Source organism: Amblyomma americanum, chromosome 2 (assembly GCF_052857255.1).
Source record: "Amblyomma americanum isolate KBUSLIRL-KWMA chromosome 2, ASM5285725v1, whole genome shotgun sequence".
Lineage (NCBI taxonomy): Eukaryota > Metazoa > Arthropoda > Arachnida > Ixodida > Ixodidae > Amblyomma > Amblyomma americanum.
In genome coordinates this window covers 23,490,395-23,503,580 of record NC_135498.1, presented here as the reverse complement: position 1 = coordinate 23,503,580, position 13,186 = coordinate 23,490,395, and the positions used below count along the sequence as shown (strand labels likewise).

Below are 13,186 nucleotides of genomic sequence, written 5' to 3'. Positions count from 1 at the left end.
TTGCTCTCATTTTGGTCTGTTTTCAACTCCTTTTCTTTGCACGTAACTGGTCAGGCAATTTGAGTCATTTACAGCAGATTTTCTGAGTGTGCTGAAAGAGATTCATTGGAAAGGCCATGTCTTCCATTTACCTATATGTGGGCTCTAAAGCTGTGGACTTTCTAAACTGCTAACAACCACGAGCAGAAATTAAAATACTGGTTTCTTCTAATCCAGAGGGAAACAGTTCAAAGGTGAAACATTGCAGGTATCAGGGTGGTAGTAAAATGCAATGCTGAGCTTCCATTAGCACAGCATTTAGAGATCGCTTTCACACTCTGAATATGCTGCACTAATATTAGGCCAATGCATTTCAACCGACAAAGCTTCTTACGTCGCAGCCACACACGACAAATATCGCTTCTGTCGCGATTTCAAGACTTGCCACCAGTGACCTCTGGAAAGGAGATTGATGTCCAGGAATGCATTGGTAGCAGGGTTTCCTTACTGAAAGCACAAATTCCACTAGTGGCAGCCAGACTACGATAGCTTTCATGCATAACTCCCATGTGACCCGCTCATTCATTTGTTATAAGCTGCTGCCACCATAATCACACACATCAGTGCCACACTCTGCATAAATGCCAAGTAGTTTCACTCACTTGCATTCGCTCAAGCTTGTAAAATGGTGAAGCCATGGATACGCATAAGCACCTGCAGCCTCTATCAAAAGTATAGAGACCAAGAAGCTTACTCTGGGCCATGCTGTGTGGCTAGGCATTCATCGCCAGTGTTCCAAATTGAAGGTATAAGGAGCTCTTATCTTTGCCCCTCCAAAAATTAGGACTTACAAGCGCCCCTATAGTGCAGAGGTGTAGCTACAGGGCTCAGAAGCAAACTCCTTGGCTCTTTTTTCCTTCGACAGAGGCTGTACTTTGCAGAGCCATGAGGTGGTCTAAGGATTTGCAGCTGCAATAAGGGGCCAGAAGATACCATTTCTAAGAACCTGCCTCTACACTAGGCATGTTTTAGTGCCCCAAAATCCTATCAGGAGTGCTATCATACCTTTGTTGTCTTGCTCTTGCAGCGGGTGTGGGGCTAGCCGAAGGTTTCCAAGGAAGGTATTTTGAATTTCAAGACTTCGAGAGGAAATTTGAGGTAAGGGGCTCATGCTTTGTTGTTTGCTCTTGAGTCAGTGGGAAGACTTGGCGGATTTATTGCAGGTGTCGCCAAAGGCTGTTGCTGTTTTGCTCTTTCTAGGAGTGCCTCTCAAAGTCTGCAGTAAAGACTAAGTTCGAGCAGCACACACAGCGGGGACAGAAGATCACAAATGAGCTCCGAGCCATCATGGACAGAGTGTACGAGCAGGCGTCGTTGCTCAAGTGAGAAGGCAATTTTGTGCTCATCATTACTGTATGTCATTCTAATGACAGAGAGGCTACTTTCAATGAAAACCGAGTTCTTTCGGTCCTGATGTCAATAGCGAGTTTCAGTCAAATAGTGGCGAAAGAAAAATGACCAATTTTTGGGGGGCTATAAATGCGTCTTTTGCTGCCAAATATGCAGCAATATAGCCACAGAGAGCTGCAGAATACATTTTTAGCAAGAGCAGAAATGGAATAGAGTTGCCCTTGGTGTCCCCAGAGTGGTCACAGCAACTGTGCTCAGCACACTGATGCAAAAATTTGCTTTTTCTGTCGGCTATGCTTGCCAGGTCAGAGAAGCAAAACCAGCGGCGGGAGCAGTGGGAGCGGCTGCAGTTCACGCAGCAGCAGCTGCAGCTTCTGACGGAAGAGGCGAAGCAGCGCATTGGCCAGCTGGTGGAGCAGGTGGAGCAGCAAGTGGCCGGTGCCCTGAGCGAGGAGATCCGCCGGCTGGAGCTGCTGGTGGGCGAGTTCGAGCGGCCCTTCCACCCCGACCCACTGGTGCTGGGTGTCTATAAGCGCGAGCTGCACGCCTACGTCGAGCGCGGGCTCGGCTGCAATCTGCGTGCACGCCTCTCCAACACCCTGCAGATGTCTGTCGAGAGTGCCCAAAAGGAGATGATCGGTGGGTGCCATGTCCTAGTTTGGCTGCGCGCCTTGTGGCAGTGCCCCAAGAATTTTCTGGCTTGCAACTTTGTGGCTTATCCAATTGGTGGATGGGGGGAGTTTAAAATTGCTGAAAATTCTGGTTGTGGACAGGCCCACAGCAAAAGCTGACCTTGCAGAAAAGCATTGAGGGTAGCTGCGTTTTCAGGCGATGAATGAGTGGTGAGCTCTTGCCTGAGAATTAATTCAGTGAAGTTGCCTGTGTGTTGTCGTATGTGTTCCTCCCCGCCGACTCCCACCCGGCCTGTCATGATATGAAGAAACTTTGCTATGTCGCCTGTGGCTTCATATAGTTTTCACCAACCATTACTTATTTGTAATTCATCTGCGGGTGCAACAAGACTGTAGCCCACATTCTGTGTGAATGCCCTGCATACAGTGCCAAAAATTCGTTGGAGGCACTTGGATATCTCTTAACTGCGGGAAGGCGAAAGCCGTTTGCGACTCATTGCACTAATTTTCAATTTATACCCAAATCATAGGTCACGTGACCTTAATATCACGTGACATCACAAGTTCACGTGGCATCACAAGTTCACGTGACCTAGGTGCCGATGTAATGGACGGACGGACGGTCACCGAGAGTATGAGTCATTAAAGGCTATTGCCTTAAAAGGCAGTCTCTCTGCCATGCGCTGGAGCATCTAGATCCACAACCACTGATGGAAATGAAGATTCTCGGCCACTGGCCACGGCAGTCAGCGGCAGTGAAGGCCTCCCAGGCGCTGCTCTGCTTCTTGAGAACTTCTGGCCTGTACGATAGGCTGTGATTTTGCCCGCTTTGCATACCGACTTTGTTTTCCTGTTACCCTCTTTTCCGCTTCATCTTTTTATCCCCTCATCCCTTCCCCCCGGTGCAGGGTAATTCTTCTGGTTAACCTCCCTGCCTTTCCTCCTTCTCCTCCTCCTTGCCATTTGTGAAAGCTGTGTGGTTTTATCATTCTTTGGCCAACACTTTAGTGTGCCCTTTTCCGATTTTTTTGTTGATTTCACTCTCATAAAGGCGCTGCTAGTTTTGTTGCAGAGCACAGCAAAAACCTGTTCAATAAATTGTACACCTGTGCTGCTATTGAGAACTTTCTATTCCTTTCACTCATGCATTAGTGACGTAAAGTTGATTACAGAAGTAAACAATCATGCTAGGATTTCTGATCAAATTTTTGCGTTGCCTACTAAAGACTGGGAGATAAGACATCTACAGGCTGGTAGTGATTGCTAGTACGATTCCTTGAAAGGACCAAATGTTTCTTAATTACTGCTGTGACAGGTGTGATTGCACTTGGGATCGTACAACGTACTCCGTTTACTTATGTACCACACCTGTACTAGGAAGACCTGCAATGTAATATGCCCTTTGTCATTTCTTTGGATGCCAGGTCGTATGTCATCGCTGATACCGTCAGAGCAGCAGCCACAAATGCTCAATGTTCTGCCACGGCACAACTTTGAGGTCCTGTACCGGCTGAACTGCGAGAGCCTCTGCTGTGACTTCCAGGAGGACCTGAGTTTCCACTTCTCTTTTGGGCTGGTCAACATGATAAAGTTTTTCACACAGTACCGCAAGGCCGACCCTGCTGTCGGTAGCAGCTATTTAAACTCGGTATGTGAGCTTGGCCATCACTTTGTTACTGACCCCAACGTCACTTGCTTAATTTCATTTCTGTCGTTTCCTAGTGCACTTAGTGAACTACCTAGAACACTCAGTAGTAAATTAAGAGGTTCGGACCTTTATTTTCAGGGATCATGAGTCTCACTCAGTGACCGTGGCTGCTTTGAAGGTTCTGAGCTCTAAACAATGTTCTTATACTGACAATGTCCTTATACTAAACAATGTTCTTATACTGACGCACATGGCTGTTTTGAGGTTGTGCACCAAAACAAGTCAATCAAAAGATATTGCTGTTGGGAATTGGCCGTAATGTCAGTCATTGGGCTGCACATAGTGGCGTATCTTCCATGATAAGACCCTGAGCGATTGTAAGATAAGATAAAAAGACATTGCATATATGTCTACACCATTTATATACATAATGAAATTTTAATTGCCCCAATGTTGTGCGTAAAATTTTTTCAGTTGTAGTGTAATGGTTCGGAAAGGTTTCAAAAGCTTTAAAGACACCACATCTTTCTTATATACACACTACTAGTTTTCAGTAAAGTCAGTTCTTGGGCTAGTTGGTATTCTTGAGTCACATTCATGGTATTCCAGCGCAACGGCACATAGCCAAAGAAAGGAAGACGGAAAAGAAGAAGGACGAACACAGCGTTGTGTTCGTCCTTCTTTTCCGTCTTTCTTTCTTTGGCTATGTGCCGTTGCGCTGGAATACCATGAATGTAACTGCTAGTTTTAATCACCTTGATAAAGCGAAAAGCTTACTGTGTGAAGAGTGCATATTTTTATGTTCTGTGATATCACAGAAAATTTTTCTCTACATTGGCAAGGTGACATCTGCAATAATTGTTGGCTCATCTGGGATGTACAGCTGTTTATCATCTGGTTCATACTGCACAAAGCTAATGTTACAGTAAAAGCTCGTTAATTTGATTTTTAAGGAACCAAGAAAAACATGTGAATTATCCAAAGTTCGAATGATTGAATGACTCCAGAAAAAAACTGCCGAAAACGGTTCTCGTCACCCTAAAATTATTTGATGAAAGACTGGGCATGGTCGACCACTTTTAGATGAGAATTGCGCAGCAACAACTTTTTTCACACTTCCATCAATGGCTTATTGCATTTGTACTGCTGGGAATGTTGAAACTTAATGCCTGCAAAGTGGTAAAGGCCCCTGAAGAATCATAAATTTACAGTGCGGCATGGTAGCAGTGGAGTCTCTTTATGTGTGGCAGCATCGTGTGTGAGGAGGCTTCATTGCGCAAACATCGAACAGTACTGATAAGCGAACACCTTGACGAGTGCAGTTTCGGTGCGCTCAGTGAACAGAAAAATGCTGCAGACAGAAGCAAGGGAGATGCGCATTGGTACCTGGGCAAGGGGACAACAAATGGAAAGAAGATATACCAGTGATGTGCCAGTCAGCATTCAGATAGGCCCACATCTGGGCTTGGTCGACTGGCCAGTGCATAGGTGGTAGCCACTATCGCCATGGGCTGGTGCAAGGCTCCGAAGAGTGAAACCGATGCAAAGTGGTGATCCAGGCTAGTTTGTTCATGGCTACAAGGAATGGCGGCAGCGCAACGAAAAAAAAGTGGACAACATAAGTCAGCACTTGTGTTTGTTCATTTGTCACTGAGCTGTAGTCGTTCCTTGTAGCCATGAAACCAGGGCCTTCCGATTGTCATCACGTCTGCCATTGTGTGCATGTAGTAGGTGCGCGGGAAACACTGCACCTTGCAATTTAGGCTTGAGAAAGGCCGTTTTGATGGTTGCTTGCCATTCCAGCCATCGCTCAAAGCAGCGTTCCCCCGGGAGCGCATACAAATTAACTGATGCAAGACCCGCAGCATCCAAATTAGTTCATAGACTTATATGGGTGTTCACTGCTCGTTCAAGGCTTTGACGGCTGTCAGTTATTCGCATTTCTAAATTAATGTTGCAGAATTAACAATCTTTGATTGCAGCAGCAGAAAACACAATATCCTGTATCTCAGGTATGCTATCTGGAGCAGCAGGTGACAAGTGTGCTCATGTTCGCCAAGTAGAAATCCTTGCATCTGATGAGAAAATGTGTCCAGAGGAGCTTGTTTTATTACCTCTGTGTTACCACAGAAGTTGAGTTCTATGCTGTCTTCTATGTGCAGGTTCCAAGGCCACAGTTAAGCACACCACAGACACCGAGCAACGAGATCAAAGTGTTCGCAGCAGCTCCCCCAGACTACCTGGGAATCGTGCACAAGTTGGCAGTGGTCTCACCTACACCCCAAACTGCCTTGGGTGTACTCACTGTCGGAGGATGTGTACGTGTTTGCATCTACTTCTTCCTGAGGTCACCAGTGGCGGGGTGCATTTGAGGTGTCTGTGCAGCAAATGACAAATTGTGCATGTCAGAGCACTTGAAAGCAGCAGAAAGCAGCAGAGCTCAGAAAAGCTGCATTGCACAGAAGCAGCCGTGGAGAGGGTACGGCTGACAGAATCATGGTGAAATTGCTTGATTTAGATGGCTGTAACTCTAGCGTTAATGATTTCCTTGCTTCGCAGTTCTCCCCTTTTTCATGCAGTATTGATTCCTTTTGATCTACTCCACTTCTAGTGTTTAGACATTAACTTGTAAAGAGCTTGAAAGCTTGGCAGTTAACATCTCTGCACTACAAAACTAGCCACACACCTACACATTAAAATCCCCACAAATCATGTAACTAGTTGTCTAGTTTCGCAGTGTTCCACACCTGAGTGTGTGTACAAATAGAGCATGCTAGCAGTTCTATGCAGTCACTGACCTTATTGCCATCTCCTGAAAGGGACCTGTTCCAAGCCTTTTGGTTTCTTGTGCAGATGGTGCGGGCCATTGGCTGGAAGGTGATCGCCGTGGCCGTGGGCACGTACGGGGCACTGTGCCTCTTCGAGCGGCTGACTTGGACGAACCGTGCAAAGGAGCGCTGCTTCAAGCGTCAGTATGTGCAGCACGCCACCCGCAAGCTGCGCCTCATTGTTGACCTCACAAGCGCCAACTGCTCTCACCAAGTCCAGCAGTGAGTGGCCATGCATACTGTCAGCTTTCTTTGGCGTTTTGTCTTTGCGCTTTGTTATGTCGAGTTGTAAATGTGAAAGGCTTAGAGCTGGGGTTGTGCAAACATTGCCGAACTGACTACGAAGCAGCAGAACTCAAAATTTTGTCAGCACCCTGAGGGTCATCAACTTTTCTGTGCTCTCGGCTTTGAACTTTGAGCAATACTCACCTAAGAGGTAAACCAGTAGCTTTCTTTGTAAAGGAGATTAAAGGAGTATTCTTTCCAAACAAGGATGAAAAAATAGAGGTGTGTTGCTTGAAAATGTTTGCTCTGTAAAGCGACCACTGAGGACAAACGGTAATTGGCCCGTATCAATAGGTTACTGCGTTTGGTGACAAAGACTACTTTCACCGAAAACGGACCATTTACGTATAAGCTAGAAAAGGCCACAAAATTAAATGCTGGCATTGTTGTCATCAGCCGATTTCGCAAGGACACCATGCATCGACAGTATTTTCTTGCGCAGATCACAGAGGCCTGTCTAACCACCGTTAACTTTAGAATGACGATCACAGAGTCCTTATCGGTGTTAATGTCATGAATTTGAATCAAGTGGAGGGAATATTTTTTAAATGCAATTTTCTGCAGAATAAATTCATCTTTTGTTGCCAGACAATCATTGCCATAGCCAGAAAGAGCGAGATATCCAATTTTTACTAAGAACAATAATTGGATGGAGTTGTCCTCAGTGTTCAGAGCATTGGAAGAAAATATCGCTCTTTGTGGTTTTGGACTGTGCTGATGCTGTAGTTCAAGCTCTTGATATATTTCAGATAGGTCCAAAAGAAGTATATACTCAGTTTCTTACATCAGGTGCAACGCTGTCAAAGCTAGTGCTCTTGTTTGCGCTGTCTGCATCCGCGACCAAAAAGTAGTGCGCTCCTTGTGATGAGCGAAACATAGTAAATGCTTTACCTGCAGGCTTACTATTAATGACACATTTGTCGTCAGCTTGATTAAATGCACTCTTATTGCTGGTGACACACTGTCGCTTTCTCGTGCCTTAGACCAATCGGCGAGAGATCTCCTTTTATTTTTCCGTGCGGACTACTTCCGCACGTTTCACAGCATTGCACCTGATGTATGGGCTGTTTGCTTTTATTTTCAGCGCACTTTTGCAGTAGGACAGACATTATGGCATTACTGAACAGCACTCACTAGTTTGATATGCGAATTTGTGCATTTGTCACGCAGCAGAACTTTCACAGTAGAGTTAGACCTTGCATCTCTATGTCAGCCTGATTGGACTCACCAAAACAAATGTGTTGAAGGCCATCGAGAGCCATAGCACCATGGCCACCCCCACTTGTGGATTAGGTCATTGGGTCATTCCAGTTTGCAGTCAGGGATCAGGGACAGGCAGTGAACAAAGCTGCCAAAAAAGCAAATAGATGCCACTGTTCCTTTGGCTTTGTATGGAAACAGAACTTGCACGTATCGGAGCAGTTGAAATGGGGGCGTGCTTGTGCTTTTGCAGTGTTTTCGCAGCAACTTGTTTCATTCTCCTAAGGTTTTATCATGCTAGAAACTACATTTTTTAAGCCTTAATGGACAAGGAATAAAGTGGATGACCGAAGCAAAAACTTTGAAGCCAGTCTATGCAGCTATATCTCATACAGCAACGTTGTCCATGCGGTGTGTCCCACAGTGTAGTTCCGCTTTTGCGCATTTAGTTGTGTGCACTTACTGCGTTGCAGCCGTGCAACTGCGTCAGCAACCACAGCAAAATGCATGCCACTCGTAAGCATGCGAAGCATCATTTGGAAAACATCTTGAAAGTTTCTCGAACTGTTTCTAAAACTGAATACCTTTTAAGCATGCTCTAGATACATTTGGATGTGGAAGCCTCTCTTATGAACGATTTGAAGCAGCTCAAAATTTGTATGAGGAATTCCAGCATTTTGCTAGCACCAAGGCTCAAACCATTCAAGCGCTGTTGATGTGCTAGAAGAAAAAGCTGCGACTGAAATCACTGTCGTGATTCTTGTTGAAATGTAGCAGCATTTGCAGGCTTGTGGCGGAACTTGTAGTACAGCAGAACCAATATTTAAGGGATGAAGTCGGGAGCGCCATTTTGGGGTGGCTTTGCTCATCTGTTGCGTTGCCTTCACGTGTCATGAAGGAGTGTAGAAGGGGTGGTGCTGATTGCACTTATAGCCTAAGCTACCATTCCTGGTTTGTTATGCTAGTCATCTTGTTGCATTTCAGCAGCAGTGTGCTATGCCATTATCACTCCCCCAGTGAGGAGATTTAGATACCAGGCACTAGAAGGAAGAACCCTTTTTCTTTATCTGAACTGTGGTGAGTCGAAGAGTCTCTCTGCTTGCAGAGTTTGTTGAGCAGCCTTCAGTGCTTCATGAGAGCATTTATATTAGGCCCCCTTGTAATGTAAGCTTACAGTCAAACTGCATTTTTTTCCCCAGAACATAATTATGTTGTCTGAATGCACCCATGCTGCATAGTTCCCACTGCCCTCCTTATGATGATGCCCAGAAGGCAGGAGTGTGCGAATAGTACTTTTTCCAAACTGAGTCGAATATTAATAGTGTAGCTTTGCTGCCGAATCAAGTAGGAATAGTTTAGTTAAAAACCAGTTGAATACGAATAGAATATTTTTATGAATATTTGCTACCAGTGCAAATATTCAATGAGAAATTGTGAGAAACAGTAAAATGTTGCTTTCGTTGTTATAGCTGTACCTGTTAAAATATGCAACATTGATCTCCATTTGGAGGGTCGAACATGAAGTCCGTATTAACTTTATCATTGTCATATTATGCTCAATGGAAAAGTGCCTTTTGCTCTTGATAACGAAAGATAGTAAACTAGCGCCACCTCAGTGCATGAGATGGGCGAGAGCTACGTGTGAGGCATGGCCTCCGTGGTCAGGCATAAAGGCTGGGTTTGCTGAACTTGCCTGGCCCTGCCTCATCATCCAATCTCTGAGGGCGCATACAGGGATTGTGAAGACATCTGCATGAATGGACAGCACCACGGCGCTGAACCCTCTATCCCACGTGTACTGATTGCGGCAGCATGGTACCTGGCATATATGGCCCCTGTTTTTGGAATAGTCGTGAAAGAAAAGTACAACAGGCCTTATTCAAATTTCGCGCCAATTATTTGAAAAGTATTCAAAAACTTGAGGACATATTCAATTCGTTTCAAATGATTTTTAGTACGCACTATTTGGTTTGGTCAAATAATCGAATGAGAGGATATTTCATATTTCCAAATATTCGCACACCCCTATGAGAAGGTCTTAAATGTGTAATAATAATGATTATGATGATGTGTGCAATATTTGCATACAACAGATACGTTAGTTCTGCTTTCTTCTGCTTCTAAAGGGCTTTGTTTCTAGTGTAAGTAATGCGGATGTGTGAGTATTGAAATTTTGTGATACAAATCAAATACAAACAGGAAGAAAAAACGCCTTTGAATATCATATAGAATGTTCAGTATGTGTTCAGTGTGAAAAAAAAATTTCAAAAGAGATAAGAAGGCAGATGTTGTCGTCCTTGAATTTTTTTTAATAGTATAGTCTTAACAAACGTAACAAACAAGTGTAGATTGACTGTACACATACAAAAATTAAAGCGTGTATTGATATGTACACTGTTTGATTACACTGCGTGACTGTATGCATCCTGTACTGTGGTCGTGCAAAATAAGTAAGATAACTCCATGAATGGCATATGGCTGGCATCTAAAAGTAACATTATGTTAGTAAAACCTTATTAAATGGGACTTCATGGGACCAGGAGGAGTGCCCCAATTATCCGAAGGTCAAGTTATTAAATGCCTCAAGCAAGCAATTTCGGTGTCCCGGAAGAGCAACACGCATGTAAACGAGAGGAGCGCACATTTTCGTCAGAACGGCAAGACTGCTTATAAAAAAAAGATATGACCAGCGATGTGCCAGTCGGTGTCTGAAACCGGCACGGCACGCAACTATGTTCGTACGGCCAGCAAATGCATGGCCGATACCACTGTTGCTGCGGTCTGGTGGTAAAGCGCAGGAACAATTAAACTATGTGTCCGTGCTATTTTTTGGCCTACGAACAGGGGCCTTCCTGTTGTCACGGCTGCTATTGCACGCAGGTCAGAGGTGCACAGATTACAATGCACCATGCAACATCAGTATTTTTACGCATTCGTTTGCAATACTGGTGACACCTCGACTCTGCCATCGTGCAGACCCGCCCCCCGCGAATTCTGCAAGGGGGCTTTCCTGCATATCATAGTTGAGCTAAACATGGTGGCTGAACTTACGCTAGAAGAGTTGTGAAGGCAGCAGAATCAGTGCCATGGGTGTGGGTGTTATGTGTGTAACACATTATGGAAGGATCAAACAAAAAAAGACGCGTTGTGGTTGTTCAAAGCAGGTGATCAGTCATCTTGTTCTCATCATGTGTTATATGTGGGAAAGCTCATTTGCGGAATTTCGCATGAGGTCCAAGCCTAGCAGCGTCCTCCGAATGTGATCCATGCGATAAATGACGAAGAAGAAAATGAAGACGCCTTTGCACTCTTTTCCAGCCACTTTAAACCTGATGTTTGGTTTTGTCATGGTGAGGTTTATAAATGTCAGCGCGGTTTTTGATCGCTGCCGTATATTTGGAAATTTTCGGATTTTGAGAGTCCTCGAATATCAGTTTCTCAAATCGGATATGAACCGAATAATTAACATATTTGATTTGTATTTGAAATTTCAAATATTTGCACACCCCTTTTAGCTTTTAGTAGCCTTTCTTTTTAAGTTAGGTTGGCGGATAAGATAAAGAAGTTTGCGGGGATAGGGTGGCCCCAGCTGGTGCTGGACAGGGTTAATTGGAGAGATATGGGTGTGGCCTCTGCCTTGCAGTTTGGCTTCATTTGGGTTCTTTTCTCCTTTACTTCACTACGCAGCATGCTACGAAATACAATAGAACCCCTTGATTTCAAAGCTCGCCGAAGCACATCAAATATTCGAATTAAGCGGATTTTTGAATTTCATGAAAATGAACCAAAACAAAAAGGGTAAGTGCAAAGTGTTGTTCAGCCGCCTCTAGTACGAACTCAGCAATTAATGTATAGCACCCCAGATTTTTAAATAGGCCAAGCTGGGGCAGGCTGCTGCCTCTAATTAACCGACCTCTAATTATTGAGATTTTGCTGTATATTTGTGGTTTTAAAGTTTTGTGTGTCAGCTTTGCTTATGAGTTAATACTTGTGACTAAACTTGTTTTGTATTTCCAGAGAGCTGTCGAGCACATTTGCTCGCTTGGGCCATGTGGTAGACGAAGTGGTGAATGAAATGGATTCAGACATCAAAAAGCTGGACAAGGAGATGGCCAAGATGGAGGAGGCCACTACCAACGCCAGAACTCTAAGGTACTGTTTGTCAGGCTGGTGTGCTGAAACTTTAGACAAGTATTATTTGATTGGGTTTCATACCCTGCGAGCATATGTGGTGATCACTTTCTCTGATCAATCCTCAATTCCTTGTTTTCTTTTATTCTCTTTCAGAAACAAGGCTGGTTACCTGATGAGTGAACTTGAGACGTTTTCCCAACAGTACCTCCAATATGACCAGTAGAGGATGGGAGCATAATTTGACACAGGCGCTTAGTTGTTTGTTGAATCCGGTGGCAGAGACTTTTGTTTCTCTTGTCTTTGTTTTTCCATTCTTTTTTGTTAGGATATTGGGAAGTATGCATGGTGTTCAACCCTAAATTTTGTTTTATTTCTTTTTGCATTGCATGGCCTTGTTGTGATCTGTTGATAATAGACATGATGATGAAATGCATGAATAGAATTTGAGGAATCAATGATGGATATTTTAATTTTTTTTCTCTCAGCTTGCATGAAAGTGTTTTGTTGACTAACCTGTTCAGGCAGTAGCATTTAAAGCTCAGTCTTTGCTGACTATAATTCTTGTCTCTACTCGTACTGGCATGCATATGGAAAAAATGTTTGGTTTGCATTTGTTGCAATGTATGTATTTTGCAACCCATTTTCTTTCCCCCGATTCTGAAAGCATGCATGAGCTACGGAGTGGGGCATGGTTGCAGGTATTTTGCTCTGCGCAGAACTTAGGTTGCTTTTGTTTTGACTGAGACAAATATTTGTTGTTTAATAAAATAATAAATCCATCAAGTGCTTACCTCCTTATTTGGGTACGGTTCACAACTTAAAGGGCCTCAGAAGGGGGCTCTCAGTAAAGTTGCGGTATGTATAAAGGACGCCGCTTCATAAATATCCTCCTCCAGCAAGAATTTTTGGTATGTCTTGTGGAAGCTGTGTTATATGCTGAAAAATTTTAACTTCCGCGTCTTCGCGCTTTTCCCTCTCCCCTAAACAATTTTCACACGCCAAAACAGCAGCACTCCTGCGCCGGCTCCACCCACTTGGCTTCTCCCCTACCTCCGCCTGCTGCTGATGCA

At 44.3% G+C, this 13,186-nt stretch overlaps 1 protein-coding gene across 2 annotated transcripts in view; it reads left to right on the top strand.

Moving 5' to 3' along the window:
- The window catches only part of Marf (Mitochondrial assembly regulatory factor), a 24,912-nt gene extending 12,013 nt beyond the window's left edge, over nt 1–12,899 (top strand). For both annotated transcript variants that reach the window (XM_077653459.1, XM_077653460.1), the window contains exons 9-16: nt 1,067–1,137; nt 1,240–1,361; nt 1,694–2,028; nt 3,446–3,669; nt 5,832–5,987; nt 6,523–6,719; nt 12,000–12,134; nt 12,270–12,899. In XM_077653459.1, coding sequence (XP_077509585.1) covers nt 1,067–1,137; nt 1,240–1,361; nt 1,694–2,028; nt 3,446–3,669; nt 5,832–5,987; nt 6,523–6,719; nt 12,000–12,134; nt 12,270–12,339 — 1,310 coding nt within the window. In that variant the 3' untranslated portion in view covers nt 12,340–12,899. The remainder of the gene's footprint in view (nt 1–1,066; nt 1,138–1,239; nt 1,362–1,693; nt 2,029–3,445; nt 3,670–5,831; nt 5,988–6,522; nt 6,720–11,999; nt 12,135–12,269) is intronic.
- The last annotated feature ends 287 nt before the right edge of the window (nt 12,900–13,186 follow it).